Source organism: Leptodactylus fuscus, chromosome 7, assembly GCF_031893055.1.
Source record: "Leptodactylus fuscus isolate aLepFus1 chromosome 7, aLepFus1.hap2, whole genome shotgun sequence".
Classification (NCBI taxonomy): domain Eukaryota; kingdom Metazoa; phylum Chordata; class Amphibia; order Anura; family Leptodactylidae; genus Leptodactylus; species Leptodactylus fuscus.
The window spans coordinates 122,571,212-122,594,456 of NC_134271.1; the positions used below are offsets into that span (position 1 = coordinate 122,571,212).

General features: G+C 41.7%; 1 protein-coding gene across 1 annotated transcript in view; it reads right to left on the reverse strand.

Annotated features, from left to right (window-relative positions):
* The window catches only part of STXBP6 (syntaxin binding protein 6), a 52,067-nt gene that overhangs the window by 22,225 nt on the left and 6,597 nt on the right, over nucleotides 1-23,245 (reverse strand). Inside the window, exon 2 of the mRNA XM_075283014.1 lies at nucleotides 2,120-2,301. Within this exon, the coding sequence (XP_075139115.1) occupies nucleotides 2,120-2,273 (154 nt within the window). The 5' untranslated portion in view covers nucleotides 2,274-2,301. The remainder of the gene's footprint in view (nucleotides 1-2,119; nucleotides 2,302-23,245) is intronic.

Sequence of the window (23,245 nt, forward strand, 5' to 3'; positions counted from 1 at the left end):
TTAACACAAAGGAGGGGTTTTGTGTCTTTCGATTTGGTCCTGCGTATGTAAAGTACCATGACGTACCTCCTTAGGCTCTGATCACACCTCCGTTGGATATTTCCATCGTACTGCTCCATCATAGGAGCGGTACAACTAAAATAACAGAAGAACCAGATCCTGGACGTGTTGGATACCAATGGCACTAGACAGATTTCTCTAACTATAATGAGGTCTTTCATTGGGCATGGGATTTCTTTGGACAAAATGGCACAGCATGCCGTGAAAAAAGATTAGTACTTATGTTGCCATCAGAAAGGCGTAGGCAGAGAGAAGGTGACGAGTTACATGCCAGCTGTGCCCGCTCCATTCACTTACACTGTACTGTCTAATTACAGACACTGGCACGGTTTAGGGGGAGCCTCAGATTTCTGTTTTTCCATATAAACACTAGGTAAGTGGATCAACAATGGCTACTATGATACATTGCTAGGTAATGTACTATGATACATAGCTAGGTAACGTAGGTAGCTATTTAGCCACGATATATGCAAAGTGACTATACCACTGAACAGTCAATTCGGGTGACTTTTCAGAATAACCAGTCACGTTTGTATATTAGTATATGGCAGTTTTATCAGTTTTCCCAGAGACAGTGGGTGGAGGGAGCTTTTACAATGTCTGGTGATGAGTAGATCCTGCGGTTTAACTATCTTGTACAGTGTAGTGAGATAAAACACTCACTGGCAGCAGCAGCATCATCATTCATTGTGTGTTTTTGTCTCGGTCTCTCTCCCCAGCAACATGTATCTGTCTATCTCTCAAGAACTGCTTAACAGTAAATTCAGAGTGAGTGAATAGTTTAGGGAGGGCAGGGGAAGTGGAAAGGGACCCTGGCAAGTACAGAAAATATATCAATCCGCTCAGCAAATCCTGCTCTATAACGTGCTGCCTGCAGATTACCCAGCATTTTCATGGTGACAGTTCCATTTAAGGGCCTGACCCCTGATGCAGGTTTCAATTCCTTTAAAGTATACTTGTTAATTCGCTTGTCTTTTCAAGATAAGCGGTTATTTGTGTGTACATGAGGGTAACACTATTTCTGTTCATTATTTGTCTTATACTCTGCAATTTTTTTGCTTGTTATATCTGTAGATTATAGATCTTTCTCAAGGACTGAGACTAGCCCCAGGAACATGCAGGAGATCTGAAGAGAAGTACTGACATGTACAGATGTGACTAAAGCGCTTTGGTTGTGATAGAAAGCTCCTGTCCATTGTCTCTTTTCTTATCTTCTGCACTCCTTTCTCACTTGTTCCCCATCCCCTCTACTTAGAGATCTACTGACATGAGTCATCTCATCAGACAGAGGAGGAGTTTTCAGAGTAAGGCTGGGTATTGGCTCTCTGTACGGGGATTTCGTTCCCCTCTCCGCATGAAAAAAGTGGAGTGAAAAGCGGGGCAAGCAACACTTTTCTCTCTGCATTTTTTTCACACTTTTCAGGCAGAAATGGAGCAGAAACCATGCAGACCCTATTATAGCCTATGGGGTCCGCAGGTTTCTGTGGGTAACTGCTTTTTTTTTTTTTTTAAATGTAGATTGTGAGCCCCACGTAGAGCTCACAATGTACATTTTTTCCCTATCAGTATGTCTTTGGAATATGGGTTGGAAATCCATGCAAACACGGGGAGAACATACAAACTCCTTGCAGATGGTTTTATGCCCTTGGCGGGATTTGAACACCAGGACTCCAGTGATGCAAGGCTGCAGTGCTAACCACTGAGCCACCGTGTGGCCCCCTGTAACTGCTTTTTTAAGCGGGTTAGGTTTCCGTTTGAGGGTCCCCAATTGGAGCCCCTAAACGGAAAACCAAAAGCAGATGTGAACCTAGCCTTAGACGGCTGTTGATCGGACAGCTATTCTTCACTATTCCCCTCTCATTTGGCCAAGTATGCCTGTGCTCTCAGTAATGAAACCCAAACCTAGCCTGAAAGAAAGGGAGACAGTCTGATAAGGGCTGAGAGAGGCATTTATTTCTAATAAAAATATAATAGAAGTTTGCGGTATTGTCTAGCTGTCTATGCCATTCAAAAGAGTGGAGTCGCAAAAAAATACACATTTAATTAATCTTCAGATTACCTGATAAACAGATGTATGTGCGGTATTCTCCTTGTCCTCCTGTTGCTAGGAATGGAATTTTTTTCTTGGTCCTTCGTTTTACAAGCACAGCCCCCAGCATACGCTCATCTTGGGGGGAGAAGACCTCCTTGCTAATGGTGGCTTTAGCGGACATATCGTACGGTATTAAGGTGGAACTTCACCTAAAGGGGTTAAAGAGGGGAAAAATAAATCAAAATTGTGCAAACTGACACTTGCGCTTAGTACAATTCACATAAATTAATATGCACCAAGAAATTTTATAGAAATCTCCAAAACAAACAAATAAAACATACATTTTTGACCATAACGCAAAATCCATTGCAGCAGCCATTCACGTTCCAGTCCTCGTCTAAACTCTCCCTTCCACTATGTCTAATGAAGCTGCAGACAACAGACTAATTGCTATTCCCGCATGGCCGACCATGACGTCAAATCCATTCTCTACTGCTTCTCCAGTACAGCTGCAAGTTTGTAAAGCTTGTGCTAGCCCCAAAGTAGGAAAATTTTAACAATTGAAATGCCTGCTGCAAAATACAATAGTTGCAGACAATGTAGAACTTGACTGCTTAATGTACAGATTAGTACAACCGGAGCACACCTAGTTTAGTGTGACAGCAGATGGAAACGAAGAGATCTTCTTTGTAGATGATCAATCCAATTAGGTGTCAGATTATTCATCCTGAGCAATCAGAATAATTTTTAGGAATGCTCACTCTACCAATCAACCGGACAAGTGTCTCCATGAAGCAACTAATTGGTCTAGGGGGCGACACAATAATAATATCAACTGTAAGGCCGTTCACATCTGTGTGTGGGTTTATGTTCAGGGATCCCTTTAACGGAAACCTAATCTGCATAAAAAAACTGGTTACCTAAGGAAACCTGTGGACCCCATAGACTATAACGGGGTCCGTGTGGTTTCCACACAAAAAATTGGGAGAGAAAAGTGCTGCTTGCACATTACATGATTATAACTTTCACGCTAGTTCCCTATCAGTATGTCTTTGGAGGGTCGGAGGAAATCCACGCAAACATGGGGAGAACATACAAACTCCTTGCAGATGTTGTCCTTGGCTAGATTTGAACTTAGGACTCCAAGACTAACCACTGAGCCACCATGGTGCCCATAATTTTGTACATAAAGTAGAGAACAGGGAAGAATATTTTCCTTCGGACTACACAGTTAATTCAGCCACCGTCACCCCACCCATTAAAATATATATTAAAAATCCCCCAAAAAATGTGCATGCACTCTATAGAGCTTCCATCTAATCTTATGAATTTGGTCAATACATTTAGGTAATTAATAAGAACAATTGTGTAGATTGACTAGTAAAGTGATTTTTATCCACATATTAGCATAATGTATCTGCAGTACAGGACCTCTGTAGCCGTCTGCACAATATACTGGTCACTGTATACTGTTCAGATGCTGTACTGTGATGAGCAGATCTATCTGCAGACACAGAATCTTCCCTTAGGCAGGAAACATTCATCAGCATCTGCAGGAGGGAAGGTTCCCAGCGCAGACTGGAAGCAGGACATCTGTTCAAGCAGCCACCTCCTGACACAGGTAATAACAAAAGAGAATGCCGCAGATACACAGTTCTGACAGGCAGTGCGGCTGCTGCACTGAGGGAGGAGGCAGAACACAACCACAAAAGACTAAAAAAGTCACGTACCTTTCATTTTCCCGTTTACGCTTTATGAATAGCCTATATATTCCCAAGTTACACTGAGTTTTCATGTAAAATAAACAATTTTATGCATGGATGCAAACGGAATAAAAGTGTAAAACAATGGAGATTTTAGGAAAAGAAAAACCTCTACATGTATCACACCTTCATTTTGTCCTGTAATGCAACGCCGAGTCTATGGAGTTTGAGGAAGTGCTCGGGCAATTGCTTTCTAACTCAACAGGCTCTTCGTCTTTCAGGTCCTTGTGTGGACCCGAACTACAGACAGCCAACCGCAAGTATGAACCTAGCATTAGCTGGGAAATGTTTGACTTAAAGGGGTTGTCCAGTTTCTGGAAATAAACGTTATTGTTTGTGTAATAAAAGGTTCTACAATTTTCCAACAAATTTCCTTGCAGCACTGGAATCCTGGGTTTAAATCCCGCCATGAACAATATCTGCTTATCTGTATGTTCTCCCCGTGTTTGCGTGGATTTCCTCCCATTCTACAAAGACAAACTGATAGGGAAAAAAATTACATTGGGATCCCTATATGGGGCTCAGAATCTACATTAAAAAATAAAAAATCCAACATTTTTTCTGGATCAATTTGTCACGGTTTTCTAGATCTCTGCTTGCTGTTATTAGTTTACTTTCTGTAGATACAAATCGGTCTATGGTCATGTGATAAATACACCTGGGTATCACATGACCATGGACTGACAGTAAGCAGAGATTTAGAAAACCCATGAGGAATTGATACAGAACATGGATTAGAAAATTGTAGAACTTTTCACAACTCCTAGAAGTTACATTTATAGAAAGACAAATCCAATATAGAAGTCTAGAACACCAATTATGTATTGATTCTCTAAATAGTTACATATTAGATGAGGTTGGATGAAGACATCAGTCCATCAAGTCCAACCTATAACCCTACAATCTCCAGGGAAAGGCAAAAAAACCCCATGAGGCTCATGGCAATTGTCCCATTTCAGGGGAAAAAAATTCCTTCCCGACTCCAAATGAATGTGTTTTGGAGTTCAGGAGTGCATTCAGTACATTACAGTATATGGAACATTAGCTCACATACAATGCCGATCCTTAGGTTGCTAAGGGTGCTATTGGGTCCACGGGGGTGGTATGAGAAATTTAATGTAATATGCAGATGTATGAATTGATCTGTACACTGTGTAGTGGCTATGCTGTGTTATGGCAACTCAGCTCCCATTCATTTGATCATGCAGTTTGGCCACTACACAATGTACAGTGCAGTCTGCTTCTGCCTACATGAGGATATCAGTTGACCCCCTCTGACCTATCCTAAAGACCATAATATCCTAAAGGCCATCAATATCTACTCTATCAATATGAATCTACTAGTGCCATACATCTAGTACAGAGCTTGTATAAGAACACGGGGTAGCAGATTTACTATTGGGAGACAAATACTCGAATAAAATATGACAAAATATTGTGCATTTTGACACGGATTTTTTTCCCATATTGTTCTACACGTGAGCAATGCTTTGCAGTAAAAAGGTTGTGTCTTATATGTGATAAATATTGGCATAAAATTATTGTGCACAGAAAAGACAACTAATAGGTGATATAAACTTGGACTAGACTAGAGACCTAATAAATGTGGAGCTTTGTAGAGACAAGAGAACCCTGGAAATCAAAGCATGGCTATGGATATGCATTGTATAGATATGTACATGGGCACCAAAAAGCTGAGTGTCCATATTGTACCTCCATGTGCCTGATTTGATATAGAGGCATGCACAGAGGATTGCCCAAGGTCATGTCATATTACATAAGTAAGCAATATTTCTAGAGGAAAATATGCCTCACAGAAACACCATATGGCGGTGCATGGAGTCCATACAAGTCCACTCTAGGCATTTAAAGGGGTTTTCCCACCAAAGTGTATGTACTTTGACAATCTCCACTGAAATGAATGTAGGGGTGTGTGGTTCTGATCAACCACTGTATTTGGGCACGCAGCCCATTCCTCTGCTCGCCTGATCAGTGCGGATCTGAGTAGTGGGACCCCCAGTGATCCTATGGATAGGGGATAACTTGGGTTGGTGGGAAAAGCCCTTTAACCCCTTAAGGACCGGCCATTTTTTGGTTTCGCATTTTCGTTTTTCCCTCCTCACATTTCAAGAGCCATAAATTTTTCATTTTTCAGTTCACAGAGTCACATGATGGCTTATTGTTTGCGGGACAAATTGTACTTTGTAATGGCACCATTCAATATGCTGTGCAATGTACTGGGAAGCTGGAAAAAAATTCAGAATGAGGCGCAATTGGAGAAAAAATGCATTTGCGCCATTTTCTTATGGGTTTAATTTTTACAGCGTTCACTGTTTGGTACAAATGACATGTTACCTGTGTTCTACGTGTCAGTACGAACGCGGTGATACCAAATTTATATAGTATTTGAAATGTTTTGATACTTTTAAAAAAAATGATAAACTTTGCAAAATAGAAAAAAAAATTTGTGTCATGTTCTAACACCTGTAACTTTTTCATATTTCCATGTATGGAGCTGGTTGTGGTGTCTTTTTATGCGGGACAAGATGACGTTTCTATTGATACCATTTGGGGAAAGATCTGATGGTTTGATCACTTTTTATTCAATTTTTTTATAGGCGGCAAAGTGTTGAAAAAAACGCTTTTTGGCTGTTTTTATTTTTTTGGCCGCTACGCCGTTCGCAGTACGGGATAAATGTTTTAATATTCTAATAGTTCGGTCATTTTGGAGCGCGGGGATACCTAATATATTTGTTTAATGTTCTTTAATTACTTTTATAGGTAATCTAGGGAAAGGGGGGTGATTTGAACTTTTATATATATATATATTTTTTTTTAATACTTTTAAAAACTTTTTTTTTTCTTCTGTTACATTTATGATCAGACCCCTTAGGTACCTTGAAACCTAGGGGGTCTGATCGCTCATACTATTCACTGCAATACTACAGTATTGCAGTGAATAGCAAAATCGCAGCACTTCTATTAGAGGCTGCCTCTGGCATCGTCTAATAGATCTCGGGCAGAGACAAGCCTGGAAGCCTTCAATAGGCTTCCAGCTGTCATAGCAACCGATCACCGTCCTCATGTGACGTTCAGGAGGGCGGCGATCGGCGAAACATGGCGGCGCCCATGCCGCTGGCGCCGTTTACACACTGCGGTCACGTTTGACCGCAGTGTGTAAAGGGTTAACAGCAGCGATCGGCTCGGGCACCGACCGCTGCTGTTAGTGGCAGGTCCTGGCTGTATTATACAGCCGGCATCTGCCGTGTATGGAGCGAGCTCAGCGTGTGAGCTCGCTCCATACATCCCCATGCGACCCATGACGTACAGTTACGTCAAGGGTCGCTAAGGGGTTAATTTCATGCACTATTTAGGAACCACTCCTTACATTGATACTGTAAAAACCAAATCTGCATATGTTATTATGGGTGCCTGATGCAGTTTGTTATAAATGAGGCCTTATGCGTCTGCAGATGTGGAAAACTTCCTTTACGTTACTCATCACCTCCTACTCTATACGCGTGTCTTCAATATGCAGCTGGCAGACATCTCTGTGCTTAGAAGAGGGGAATTAGAGAAGTAGAAGACAATTTGCGGTGATGATTGGCAGGGGCAAGGCCCCAAATCCTCTACTGAAGGGTATTTATAGGGCACATCTTCATCTTAACACAATGCAGGCATAACCGTCTTGGTTTCCAATAGCAACCAAGCACAGACACTACATGAAATAAAAGCTGCGCTGTGAATGGCCGCAACAACAAGCTTTTCTTAAAGGGGTTTTCTAATGAATAACTATATTTAAGTTTGTAGACAATTAAACATTTTTGCAAATATAAGTTATTAAAAATTTTGCAAATTTTTATAGATTTTCTCTAACCATCTTAGCAGTGACAGACTGTTGTCTTGATACGTTGCCAATGAATACGACCATGAACGCAGAAACATTCCATGATCGGACACTTGTCAGAAACCCAGCCATGTTGTCCTTATTGTTGCTGCGTTATCTTCTTGTACATATACTGTCCCGGACTATTTCTGTGTTCTTACGTAAGAGGATAACCCTTCCTATAATGACCTGGACCTATAAAAGTGACCACCAACAAACGAAACCAAGTACATTTCTTAAGCTCATAAAACATAAGACCCCTCAGCTGTCCAGACCACAAATGGCTATAAGCTGGTTTCACACTAACTGTGTCTCAGCCATGAACCTTTCGCAGCTTTACCAGCACGTATACTATGCCAGGAAACAGACTTTTACCTTTATAGTTATCTATGATGCTAGGAGTCCCTGCCTCTCTACCACATACTGTCCTGTAAGGGCTCATTCACACGGGGAATCCTCCTCAAAATCCGCCCCTTCACAATAGAGGTCTATGCAGACCGCTAGCGCTCTTTTTTCCGCTAGAGGTTTGTTCCTGCTAGCGAAAAAAAAGAAACGAGCTGCCCTTTCTTCAGGCAGATTCCGCAGCTCACTCAGCCATGGCATCCGCCTCACAACAGCACCCTCCTGACTAGGTCCATTCATTTGGGCCTACTCTGGAGCGGGAGCCGCGACAGCTGCGGTAGGCGCATTTTGGTCCTATTCTGACGCGGCTTCCCGCACAGAATCAGGACCAAAATACAGGGTCCCTAGCCCCGTGTGAACGTCGCCTAAGATTCCTAAGTAAAAAGAAGAGAATCTTGAAAGAACTCCTACGAAAGGCAGTGAGAGTCCTCACTACTTCCCTGATCAATTGATGGTGGGACAATTGGTAGAATACATGCCAAACAGTTTTATTCATTGAAGATCGACAGATGAAAAGTTTCAATATATTGGATATGTCATTGAACTCATTGAGACAATAGTACCTTTTTCATGTCTGAGTATACATCCGAGTGTAATTCGTTTTCTCAGATCCCTCATAGATTTCAGTATATTGAGGGATACATGACAACGGCTTAAGAAACAGCACGTTCTGTTTTTTAATGCATTGGTCAAAAAAAAAAATAAATAAAATGTATCGGTTGTTTGAATAGATTCCATTATTTTCTATAGATAGCTTTGAAACTCTAGTGTGAATAAGCACCTGGCCATAAAAAAAAAAAAAAAAGTCTGCTGTACTTTCATAAATGAATATTGGCCATTTTGGCCAACTTTGATCATCAGTGTATGGCCTAGTTAAAGAGGACCTTTCACCTTTCCATCCTTAAATACTTGACACTTTGGTTGGAATTCCTTCTATTGCCGCTATATGTCCCTGAGCAATCTGTGCTTCTAATTTCAGAACTCAAATGTGCCAATTTTGCTCTCTAGGCAATCCAGGACTGGAGCAGATAGCTATGTACCGCCCACCTGACAGTAGTGTCTAATTAGCATACTGGATGCTAACAACAATTGGTAAGGAACAGTGGGGGTTAGAAAAAAAATTTAAACTGCGTCAGAATGAGTAGATCAGCACATATTGAAGTATACGAACAGTTGATTTTGGGGACTTGGTGAAAGGTTCTTTTTAAGGATGTCCCAATGGTTCCATTAATCTCAAGTGCCCTTTAGCCCTGCATCTGTCTAGTAAATGAAGACCATAAATGTAATGTGATGTAATTTAATGTAATGTAATGTGAACAGAGCCTTACTAGGACCAGTACTATGTGTCTGTGTAGACGTGTCCTAAACTCTGCATCTTGGATGACGATTACAATTGGCATCATGTTGCTACTTCCTATATTAAACAGGTTACTCCATTGTGTAAAATCATGTTCCCCAGGACATGACACCTCTCTTATCTGCATGCATAAGTTTGTGTAAGAGTTCCCTGTTAGGGCACAGACTAGGTTCCTTTGTTTATTCTTTTAGGATGACATAGTAGGGAAAGGAATGAATATGAACAGTGCCCAGGACACGAGCGGAGCGCACACACGGATTATTTGTGCTGAAGCAGCACAGCTCACCCAGCAAGAAAAGTGAGATGAGCTGTAAAATGCTAATAGTGGTAATTAGGCAGGTAGAAGCTCGTACTAGCGCCCAGGACTTCGTGGGCAGATGTCGCTCGTTTATTCTGGAACGGTGGGTGCGAGGAGCATGGATCCAGCGTGGGCATAGCGAGGCTGGCGCTCACAGGCAGGGATGAACTGGAACAATTAGCAGCCCTATGACAAGGAGAACTGGATCACTTCGGTTAGCAGCCACAGCTTCCTATAGTTTTCCCCATTACCAGAGTAGCACTGAACCATTCACATCCCAATATCAGCAGATTGAGCGCCACGCAGAGCCATTACATAAAAACATTACATATCATTAAGTGGCACATGCTGATTCCTAACTATTTTATGAGAAACTGGAACTGCCTATATTGTCACAGACACATTCATTTACTTTAAGACTTCTTCAGCCGACACAAAATTGTCAGCAACGCTGGAATATTGGGTGATGGTATTACATTAGGATCCAAGTCAGTGCTGAAAATCCTTTTGTATGTCAAGTCAATCTGAGTCCTACAGCTAATGGGACAAGAATTAAAGAGTATTCGACATAATCCCACAACATAGCAATGATCACATTTGTACTCATGTACTTCACCTTAGCTAAAATTAGACTCCAATTTCTCATGATACCTATTCAATACAATAGTGTGATATGCAAGCAAAACCCTTGACAGGGTGCAATTTAAAATACGACCACTGGGTGGACACTAACACACATACAGGACAGACCTCTTGTGACAGAATATCACAAAATTATTTTATCTAGACACATTCACCCAAGATGAAAAGTATGGAGTAGTAATATAAAGTAAAAGTGCAATAACCAGTTCATATAATGGTATATCAAAAGAGTAATCCAAGTATCAGATCCACAATATAAACAACTCACGGGGACAGCAGGACTAGCCCTTACTCATTATATATACACATTAAGCTCATGTGATTCATTAAAAACATAATCTAAAAATTGCAGGGTGACGAAGCTACTGGAAGTTTTTCAGGCACTCCTGCACTGTACAACATGTTTCATAGAGGAATGCGTTCTGTTATATAACAGTACAAGTACTCGACAACTGGAGAAAGCTACACTATTCTAGAAGTACACAGTCCAGTCATATTAATGTGACCACCGCCTACTTTTGACATCAACGTTAAATAACCAATCACAGAAGGCACGTGTCATCAGCACTCATCATTGTGGAAGGCACGATGGATCAACACAAGTAGGCATCTATCCTTGCGGACCATGTTCACCCCTACATGCGAAATGTTTTTCCTCAGGATGATGGCATCTACCAGCAGGACAATGCGACATGTCATAAAGCTCGCAGTGTACGTGCGTGGTTCATGAAGCACCAGGATGAGTTTACCGTACTCCCGTGGCCAGCAAATTCCCCGGATTTGAACCCAATCGAGAATCTGTGGCCGCGGCATGTCTGCAATAGGTGGTTATTGTGGATTTTGACAGGTGGTCACATTAATGCGACTGGACTGTGTATTTGTGCAGCTTTTTTAATGTCCCTCCCTGTTGGGTCAGAAGGTAGGATAGTGGGGAAGAGGGAGATGTCTATTAGCTAATTTACTGTTACCTATTGCAGTTATTATATGTAGAATAATGATGAATAGGCGCATTAGGGCAAGTAGTAAGCCGCACAGCTCAAGAAGTAGCTTTCTACAAGGGGACCGGCACAGTTGATAAACCAATTTTATATTGTATGTATGTGAAGTTTGTAAACTGAAGTGTATAGGGTAAAGAAAAACAAAAACAAACAAAAAACATTACTTACGGCATGCACATAAATACATAGAAGATTTACATCTGTTTCAGGTTTACCCAAACTACTGACTTTTCCCATAAATGAAACAGCAGCTCTTTTGGACTGGATGTAGGAAAAACTGCAACATGGAAAGGCGAAAGTGCATCAAAGGGCTGCAGTCACTCCGGGGAAAACAAAGGGTGTAACAGAAACAGAACAATCGGTGGGTGGGGGATGAGAACGAAGCAAGACAAGATGAAATTTTCAGGAATTTGCTATCCAGGCTCACATTTTTGAGTTGTCTTCTATTGATGTCAGATGAATTTTAGATTGGCTAGTTGCAAAAACATTACAAGATTGAACCAATGTAGATGTGCACAGTGAAAAATTCCAATATTTCCAAGACATAGCATGTTGAAGATTTGCAAAATGGACTGTTTTTCTCTCTTACAACCCCCCCCCAAAAAAAACAACATTTTTTTCTTTAAAATTTGATGTCTATGTAAATCTTAAAGGGATTTTTTAACGATTTTGATACTACTGAATTATCTAATATCCAGCACTCTCACCAATCATACTATCCTACTAATATGAAAGTTTGTGTGTTTATGTGTTTGGATGTTTGTTCCACAATCACGCAAAAACGGACAAACGGAATTCGGACAAATTTCACACATACATAGAATGACACCTGGATTAGAACATAGGCTACTTGCCATCCACGTCAGTCCCCGAGCTTCCTGACCACACGCAACTAATGTATTCTGTGTAGGCTCAAGGACCCAAGATGATGTCATCTCAGGCCCTTGAGCCGTGCACCGATTGGTTTGCATGATGCTGTGGGCGGCACTATAGTGGAGGCAGCCGGACACAGACCGAGTGGCTGAACATGGTGTCTGATGTGCGGCCGGACGAGTGCTGAACATGCCGCCTGCGTGTGCTTGCGGAGGCAGTCGGACACACAGCGCGCGCGGCTGCAAATGGCGGTGTGCACAGGGTCAGACCAGGGTCTGAGCTGGGTTTTGGGGGTCCAGGACAAACCTGGGTATAACGCGCAGTTACAAAGATGTCACAGAGACGAAATGCGGGAGCAGGCGAATCATACACTACAGCAATTGCCTAAATATACACGGCTCAGCGCCTACACCGACCCGCAGATGAAGTCGCGGGCAGATGCTTTTAAATTATATTTTATTATTATTATTTTGCACCACTATTTGAAATCTAAGGGTTTTTTGGTATAAACCTTAATATATTTTTTAGTGGAAAGCTCAACACCCAACCTTCGAAGCAATACGCATTTTCCAGACAAGTGCCATAGATGAAATACAGTTGTACAACGTTGCAAAATTTTTGCTTAAAACCATGTTTAATGTGACAATTCTTACAGTTTTTATGGTAGAAAACTGTGAAAGGGATGACAAAATCCCTCTAATCTGTGATCCAGGCAAGTCAAATGTCCTGACTCATCCAGGTATGTTCATATGAGACTTCATTGTTGGAGAAATTTCAGCAATGAAAACTGTGTTCTGCAGCATGCAGTATTCATAAGTCTGGAGCAATCACCCATGAGTCTGAGCCGGTATTACAGTGTCCTTCCACTGAATTATACATCAAGAATTATTTATGAACAATAAATGAAATTTTGATACTTATATTATATTGGAGGACAGTTTATGAATCCCATTTTCTTAGTGAAAATATTTTATGCCTGAACCAGAGATTGTACTGAAATGATTAAATTTTTTATAAGTAAAGAACGGCTGTGAAATGTTGCCAAATTGGGCATCAAATGACAAACAATTCAGAAATTTGCAGTTTATTGGAAGTTTATGTAGTTGTTGTCCATTTACTCAATAATGCTATAAGTCAGTATTGTTTATTTTACAGTATATGAAGTCAGGGACTGTGCCAGAAGGAGGCCGCAAACTGGAAAAACTGGCAAGCCTTGACTCATGGGAAATATAATTCAGAAAGAAGGTTTTACACATATATAAAAATTTTATTTAACGCTTTGATAAGTTATATTGGGGCTGAATAAATCTCCTAAAGGGAACCTGCCAGATTAAAGGGATGCTATCATTAGAATCCTTTTTTTCAGGCCTACCATGTAGGAATAGCCTTAAAGGGGTTGTCCCATCACAAGGATCCTATATATACTGCTTGTTAATGTGGATGTAAGACTTTTCCTAAATACATTGCTTCAGCAAAACTGCTTTGTTTGTCCACTAACTTACTTCATTCATTTCTCTGTTGACACATCCCTTGACTTATCTGGTCAAAAGTCAAGTGATCTATCTGCTGCTCTGATGGGGGAGGGAGGAGGGGCTAAGTGCACGGGAGCGAGCCTGGGGGGTAGTTTATACTTTGGGGGGGGAGGGGCCGCCAATACAGACCCGGCATCCGCTGTAATAGGGAGGCGGATGCCGGGGATGGTTAGACGCCGGCACAGGTGCCTGCAACATCGTTACGCTCCTGCCCTGCATGAAGCCAGCAGCGGCAGGTGCGATGCTGCTATTCCGGAGGGGAGGGAGGCGGAGGAGCGGAATAGCAGCATTGCTCCTGCCGCTGCTGGCTTCATGCAGGGCAGGAGCATAGCGATGTTGCAGGCACCTGTGCCAGCGTCTACCCGGCATCCGCCTCTCTATTACAGCAGATGCCGGGTCTAAATTGCATTGTGAAGGCTGTAAGTCCAATGCCTAGACATCTAAAGAACAGCCTTTCTTAAAGGGATCCTATCATTGGATACCCTTTTTTTCTAAATAACACATAGGAATATCCTTAAAAAAGGCTATTCTTCTACTACCTTTAGAAGTCTTCTCTGTGCCACCATTGGGTATATATTCTTCGGCAGATTTTCTTCGGTATGCAAATGAGTTCTCTTGCAGCACTGGGGGTGGTACCCAGCGCTCAAACAGCACTGGGGGTGTCCCAAATTCTGCGAGAGTACTCTCCAGTGCCGTCACTATTTTTTATTGTGTAAGCGGCCATTTTCTTGTGGCCGTGGGGTATGTGCAGTCGGCTCTGCCTGAGGCCCGACGGCAGAGCCGACTGCGCATGCCTAGAAGATTGAAAACCAGAATGGAAGAAGACACAGGGAGAGGCCGCTACAGAAGAAGATAGAGGTGGCGCTGGAGAGTTCTCTCGCAGCATTTGCATACCAAAGAAACCCCGATTTCTACCAAACGGCAGCACGGAGAAGACATCTAAAGGTAGGAGAAGGATAGCCTTTCTTAAGGCTATTCCTACGCATTAGTCAGAAAAAAAGGGTATCCAATGATAGGATCCCTTTAAGGCTATTCTGATGTGTCAGGCCTGAAAGAAAGGATTCTAATGATAGAATCCCTTTAAATGTGTCTACATCTGCAGGAGAAGCTGATCAGAGAGATTTATAGTTTTAACATAACTTGAACTTTGCCCAAATTGCTTTATATTGGGAGCCGGTTATTTCATTTTTCTGCAAGCTCAGGGAAAAAAGAAGCGAGCTGTCCTTTCTTCAGACAGATTCCGCCTCGTGACACCACCCTCCGGACTAGGCCCATTCAATTGGGCCTAATCCGGAGCAGAATGCTGTGACGGGACACCAGTACACTGCACCACGTGTACACGTGGAACACCGTGCAAACTAGCCCTTAGCCTTAGAGTTTCCTTTTTGTACACTGTCTAAAACTTGGCAGCTTTAACATGATGTCTATAAACATTTAGTGACCATCACGTCTACTAGAATGAATTACTATTACTTTTAATTAAAGTATTAGGACTCATTGATTGAGACTCCTAACCAGAGATTACATTTGGCCAGCATGTGCACAGAGGACTGACTCATTATACGACTATTCTTCTAGCTTACACCACGTCATCCGTGAAAACCTCAGAATCAAGGCCCTGGATCCTCTTTCCTTGCATTCAACTCTATTGAGAAGTATGCTGATTTCCCCTTATAAGAGTGGGAAGCTTGTTGAAGTTTTTATCCAGTTTTTAAAGCCAAACCATGTGTGGATCAGACAGGGAGAGAATCTATAAAAGAACAGGTTATAGGTTCTCCTTGATTTGGCTTCAGAAACTTCATCAAAACACATCCTTACCCTATGGAGTCATCTGCATCCACCTTATAGGGATATATGCCATCCTTTGCACATTACAGACCTGTGTCTTTTTTCAGACAGCTGGTCGGTGGGTGTCCAAGAAATCCCCACTGATCAGCTGTTACATGAAGAGTACATGGTAGTCACAATTGCTGCTGCCCTTTCCCTGTGCTGCAGATGTCACATTCATCAGGCACTGAAATGAATGGGAATGAGCTGCAATACCAAGCGTGGCCTCTACTATATAGAAGACACTGTGTTTAGTTTTCAGTGCAGACACCACAGTGCACCCCCACCCAAATGCTGCAGTCTATTCAACCAGGTGATCAATGGGGGTCCCTTGTGTCCTACTATATAATATAAGAAATCCTATTTACCCCCTGCCAACTGCACCCACGCTACGTGCTGGAATGGTCCATGAAATTTTGGTTATTCCCATATTAGCAGTCCTGATTGGATAGGTTACAGTTACTGACATATCCTTTAGCCATGGGTGAAATAATCAATATGAGCAAGGTCACCTCGATTAATTGAGCAGACATTCTATAATTTCCCCGCCCTACCTATAACCCTTTCCTTATTGCTTACTTTACCTGCAACAATGAGGTAACCTGTCAGATTACAATAATGCCTCCAAGCTACTTTAGAGCAGTCTTTTAGTGGATAAAGATACTGGAGGAACAAATCCACCCAGATTTAATTACACTTAGTTTTAACCGGTGAGACAGGCCCGACAGGTCTAGCGTTAGTTTTTGTAATGTCACTTTCAATGTAAACTTGGATAATAGAAGTATTAATCTATCCGGCTTCAATGGTTCATTTTTCATATGTAGCAACTATTAAAAAACTATATATCACTAATAAAATATACAGGCTAACCAAACAAAACTCAGAACGGGAACAAGTACATGAGTAAAATCTAGTAATGTGCTTACAATGGAAGGTGCTGAACAAAGAAAAAGTGTAATAAGTTGCCAATATTTATTATTATATTATGTTTACTTATATAGAGCCATCATATTCCGCAGCGCTTCACAGACACTGTCAGTCACTGTCCCATATAGGGCTCTCAATCTACATACCCTATCAGTATGTTTTTGGTGTGTGGGAGGAAACCGGAGTACCAGGAGGAAACCCACGCAAACACGGGGAGAACATACAAACTCCTTGCAGATGTTGCCCTTGGCAGGATTTGAACCCAGGACTCCAGCGCTGCAAAGCTGCAGCGCTAGGTTATGATCTATTCTGTATTTTAGGATAGAGATATACATAGGTCCCCTGGGATTTTGCATATGCTAAATTGATATGCATCAGTGTTCCTACTTTCTCCTGGTATAATAAAACGTATTCTTCTGCACTTTCCTATACAGAGTGACATTTGGAGTCAAAGGCCAATATATGCCACTATTTAGTGGCACATTTCAGAAGCTTTAATTTACCTTTAATTTATACTGTAATGTGCAAAAGTTTTAGGCATGGGTACGAATGCTTTCAAAAATAGGAGAGTTAAAGGGGTTATCTGGTGTCTAACATTAATGGCCTATCCTTATCCAATAATCAAATATGTGGGGTCTGATCCTTGGTTCACATCTGCGTTTGCTAAGTCGTTCGGGGAGTCCACATGGAAAGTAGATTGTGAAGTACTTTCCTGTCCACATGTTCCGTGCGCAAATCTCGCCGCAAGTACATGGACCCCATTATAGTCTAAGGGGTCCGTGTGCTTTCACTGCACACCACTTGTAAATTCGTTCGGTAGTCCGTTTGGGGTGGTCCCCATGCGGACTCCCCTGAACGGATAACCGATGCAGATGAGAATGAGGCCTGATACTGTCTTACTGAAATCTATGCAGAAAAGGCCATCAACGTTAGAAACAGATAACCCCTTTAGTAGTTTATTTTGAGAAATTAGAAAAATGAAGTGAAGGAAGAAAAAAGAAAATTTAAATCCCATCAATATTTGGTGTGACCGCCCTTTGGAGGAGTCCTAGAAGTGATGAGACGGCCCCCACAAATTCCTGATCTCACCATCATCCAGTCTGTCTGGGATAACATGAAGAGACAGAAGGATTGGAGCAAGCCTACATCCACAGAAGATCTGTGCTTAGTTCTCCAAGATGGCGAGAACAACCTCCCTGCCGAGTTCCTTCAAAAACTGCAAGTGAATCTAGAACAATTGATGGAAAGCAAAGTGCAAAGGTGACAGCAAATAAAAGCCAAAAACAATTAAAAAATCTAAAGTAGTTTCCTCCGGTTTCTGAACTACTATGATATAAGATTATTACATGAGAACAGAGCTGCACATGGCAACTAAAATGTTTGGAACTTCAACTAAGCACTAAACTTTGACTCCTACATTTTTAAGTTGGGAGTCAAAGGTATCCAAGTAATTTTTATTAGGCTGTAGCTCTGATTTAAAATAATTATTAAATGGTCTAAGTATATATTAAATTGCTAAATATTCAATGCACTTCTGTATATGTGTTTAAGAGGAAGCAATAAGGCAGCCATATTTGTTTTCTAACTCTGCTTTCCCAGACTGTGAATTGAGCTTGATGTGCAGTAATACAGGAGTATAACACTATCAAACAGACGTGTCCAGCTCTATATGGACACAACTACCCAAAGGTGAAGTTGGATCAGAACATGTATCCGCACACCTGGCACCATCCACCATGGACAGAATTACAAGCACTTGGCATAAAGAACTAGGATCTCTAAGACACGAATAATATTACGGGGTCAAATTCCGTTCATGATGATAATAGAGTGAAATCTCTGTTTACATACTAAAAATTTATTAACCATGGAACCCTTGAATGATTTTGGAAGTGGAAATTAAATAAAGACACTTATACAGATGGGAAAACTGTGAAGTGTTGGACGGAGGTGGCGGGAGGTCCAGTAAGAAGCAGCATGCCTCCTCTGAAGTGGTTAATGCTACAGATATGTCATTATAAGACTATACTCTCCTGCTCTCTGGAATGTCCGGGAGGCTCCCGAAACAGGGGCAGGCAAGACGTCCCACTGATCGGAGTCTATATTTGTGAGAGGCGAATGAAGCTACGTATACATGTATTGCGGATTATTACTATAGTACAGTACAATGTAAATGAATGCGGATTTCATAATTTGCAGCAAATTCTAAACGTACTGCAGATTTGTCCTTGTACGAGGAATCCTATCAGTTGTAGATGATTGTTAGCGCTTTTGTATGAAATTTGCAGCCAAATCCACATGTAACAGATGTGATTTTATGGTTAGCTGGATAGAGTATTATATATGCTGTTTGTGAATCCAACCTTATAGTCAAATAGTGTCCTGTACTGATCTCGGAAAGGTGCCAGAAGAGTAGGCAATATGCAAGTCGGCACTTTTTGACTATTCACATCACAGGTATCTTTCTTGACAAATACTGGAGGTTATTTAGTACCCACGCAAATTATTTTTTGTCTTGCCAGGATGTGCACCTAATTTGTTAAAAGGGTGCAATCCTACTAATATTATCCTACTAATATAATATTATAAATGTGAAAGTTTGTGTGTTTGGATGTTTGTTCCTCAATCACGCAAAAATGGCTGAACGGATTTGAACCTCTATTAAAATATAGGCTACTTTTTATCCTGGTAAATGAAATGGCTTCACGTCTGTTATGAATTTATGTTCACATACTATATTACACTGCTCTTGCAGCAGCTTTTCTCAGGTCCCAGATCTGTTATTTCTCTATATAAACACTCAGCTAACCCTCAGTGGATTGTGCACACACATTTGCATATTATCTAATCTGCTCCAGGCAGTGCTGACAAACTGACACGAGCAAACACCTTTAATCCAAATTGGCAGTTTGCCAATTTTAAACATGCCTGGGAAAAAGAAAATCTAATTTGTCGCAAACAATGAGAACTGTGAGGGAAGCCAGAAGTCACAGAGTTCTCCTCAAGTGGAGAAGAGGGGGGGGGGGAAATCATCGACGTCAACAACACATGCATTATATGGCATCCCAGTGAGCTGCTGAGATGCCCAAACAATCACAGGCACGGTGTGAAGAACAACTTCAGTGCCAGGCCACCTTGAGAACTGCCGAAACTCCGGAGCAGGCGGATCATCAATGCCAACAACACGCTTATAGTATGGCATCCCAGCGAGCTGCTGAGATCCCAGAACAATACAGGCACGGTACGAGCAACAAGTTCAGCAGTAGGACAGCTTAAGAGCTGCGGAAACACCAGAGCAGGCAACCCGTCAACGGCAACAATTTACTAAATATAGGCGGATCATCGACGCCAATAACCCGCAGACGAAGTCGAGGCCAGAGGATAGTTGTATCATAAATCTTGCATGAAATTTAAGGTATGGAATTCTGATTCCAATCCAGTGTGACATGACGTTTCCTTTTTATGCATCCGTGTACTTAGTGTCTTTGGACCTATTCCGTGCCTTTTTAAAATAAGCACATGTAAATGTGGACTTAAAGCAAACCATACTCCTTTTCCTGACAAACTCTCAAAATGAGGAAGAGATTTTACAGAGAAAACAGGCAAAAGATTTATTAAATCTTGCACATGTCCCGAAACTCTTGAAGTCCCAAGTGGCTTGATAAGTGTGCCTGTCTGTGTTTTGCAGTGCTTCTGTTATTCCTCCAAGAAATGTATGAATAAATTGACAACTGAATGTTTCAATGCACCTATCAAAGGGCTGTGTCCCTAGTCAGTCTGACTCCACTGGGACAGTGAAGAGATACCCTGAAACTACTAACCCTGCTGGGAATTTACTCAAAAATATTCAGGAAGATTAACAGAGGACCTATTGCATAAAAATAGTACATTCACAGTTAGGTCTATTGACTCAACTGCATAACCTCTACTTCGGAAGAATATGCAAATCTGACTTCCATGATGTAATTAGGAAGCCAGTGCCTCAAGTATGCACACCAATAGAGGGCGCTGACTGAGAATGTGCAAGTCTGTCTTCCATGATGTAATTAGGAAGACAGAGTCTCAGCCAAGACATCCAATAGAGGGTCTCCCTTTAACATCATGCCGACCTTCTCAGAGGCCTTTACATGCAAATACATCGAAACGGCTGTCCTTGGCTGAGAAGACTGTATCTGCTATAATCCCAACATCATTGCAAACAAAGGCCTCTGAGAAGGTCGGCATGATGTTAAAGGGAGCGCCCTCTATTGGATGTCTTGACTGAGACTCTGTCTTCCTAATTACATCATGGAATACAGACTTGCACTTTCTCAGTCAGCGCCCTCTATTGGTGTGCATACTTGAGGCACTGACTTCCTAATTACATCATGGAAGTCAGATTTGCATATTCTTCCCATGTTCCTTTGCACAGTGGCTTAATAAGACTCCACACACCTTAATGGTGGTTCTCTCCTTATGGAGTGACGATATCCCCTTAACCTCTACTTCTACAGACATCTGGGAATCAGTTAAGCCCTGTGTGTCGAGCTACTAAAACCGCCAGGGATCGCCAAACAAGTGGCAGGTGGCCGTACAACGTGCAGTAAGTATCATGGCCATGTAAGATGTCCCATAAAAAGAGTGACCATGTGATGAATGGTCTTGCCTAGTCTTCCATAGAAAGATACACCCTTTGCAGCTACGTACTGTTTTAGTATATAGAAGGGGTCTTGAGCGAGGAACTCACCCGCCATATTAGAAAATATAGATGCCAAAGAGTTTATACAGTTACAATAAAAACTTATCCAAAGCACAATTTTATCTACGTGGACCCCTTTTTTGTGATTTTCCTAAGAACGGACAGCTGACCAAACTCACAGACATGGCCACCAGCTGGAACCAACAAAAAGATGCTGATATGTTTTTGTCCAGTCAATGAATGAAAGAAAAGGTCAAATAAAGCAATGACTTTACAGCCCAGGGCAACTAAAAAGGCCAAGCTATCATATTGCATATTGATTTAGCGTAATTGTATTTCTGGAGTAGCCAAGCGAGCAGAAAAATCCCAAAACGTTTCCAGGTAGGTTCCAGAAAAGTACAAATCAAATCAAAAACACAAACACACTGGTAACCTGAGCATCACATAGCACCAATGTACTATATAGGAGAGGGTGCTGATAACTTATTAAAGGAGGACTTCATAGGTCGAAACTGAAAAGCATAGCCCTACGGCATGAATCTTCTAAAGGCTATCTGTCAGTAGGAGATACTATAATGTATATTTTTAGCTTTGCATTTACCTCCTGTACATTGACTAATACAGAAAAAAAGCAAACAATTGAGGGGTTTTTTTTTATTTCTCTTGGGACGGAGCAATTTGTAGATAGAGACTGCATGTCAACAAGTATACCATAATGAGCAAAAAAAGACAATGGGGGAACATAAAGGGGTTGTCTTGTGTATATGCCTGGACTGGAGAGGAAATGATATTATAGCAATTAGGCCTCAAGCACATGGCTATGTAATAGATCCACAAGGATTGCTGCGGGCCCATACTGGCTGTCTACAGGAGGCCTTAAAAAGGTAGTGATATTTTCCCCTGGAAGTTTTATGTTTTGCCATACAGGGCCCCAGGCACATGCTAATACTACATATATGGGACCATAACTAACTTGCCTTTAAAAAATGAAATAGATTTGTAAAATAGCTGAAATTGGAATAAAGAACTGATCATAACTTGCACTTGAGAAGTCCTCGATTTACTGCTGACAAAGCGATCTTTATACCATTAGTTCTGAAAGCATCCAAGGCCTACTAGCATGAGCAAGTAAAAGGATTAAAAGTAAAAATCGCTAATGATCTTTTTACTGCTAGGCCAGGGACAGTGACAAAGGGACATCCTCTACGTCTGGAGGAGAGAAAGTTTCACCAGCAGCATAGAGAATAAGAACAGTGAGGCTATGGAACTCACTGCCCCGGGAGTGGTGAGGGTGGACTCATTGAACAAGTTCATAGAGGGCCTGGATGCCTTTGTTGAACAGAATAATATTACAGGTTATGGGTTCTACACAGTCCAGACACATTAATGTGACCGACTGTCAAAATCCCGAATAACCACTTTCGGCAGAGCGGACCGCTGCGAGACGTGCAGGAAGAGAGGGGATGTTGTGATGATGACACTGGGATGTTGAGCCATGCCAACTCCAGTGCCGTGGCCAGATGTGCTAGGTTACGCGGTTGAGCATCCATGGCGCGAACAACCCGATCGAGGTGGTCCCACAGATTCTCGATTGGGTTCAAGTCCGGGGAATTTGCTGGCCAATGGAGTACAGTAAACTCATCTTGGTGCTCCTCAAACCACACACGTACACTGCGAGCTTTATGACACGTCGCATTGTCCTGCTGGTAGATGCCATCATCCTGAGGAAAAACATTTTGCATGTAGGGGTGAACATGGTCCACAAGGATAGATGCATACGTGTGTTGCCGTCCACAATAATGAGTGCACCAAGATGGCTGATGACACGTGCCTTCTGCGATTGGTTATTTAATGTTGACGTCAAAAGTAGGCGGTGCTCACATTAATATGACTGGACTGTGTAGACTTTAATGACACGTTGATCCAGGGTTTTTTTTTTATTGTTGTTGTTTTTTTTTTTAATGTAGATT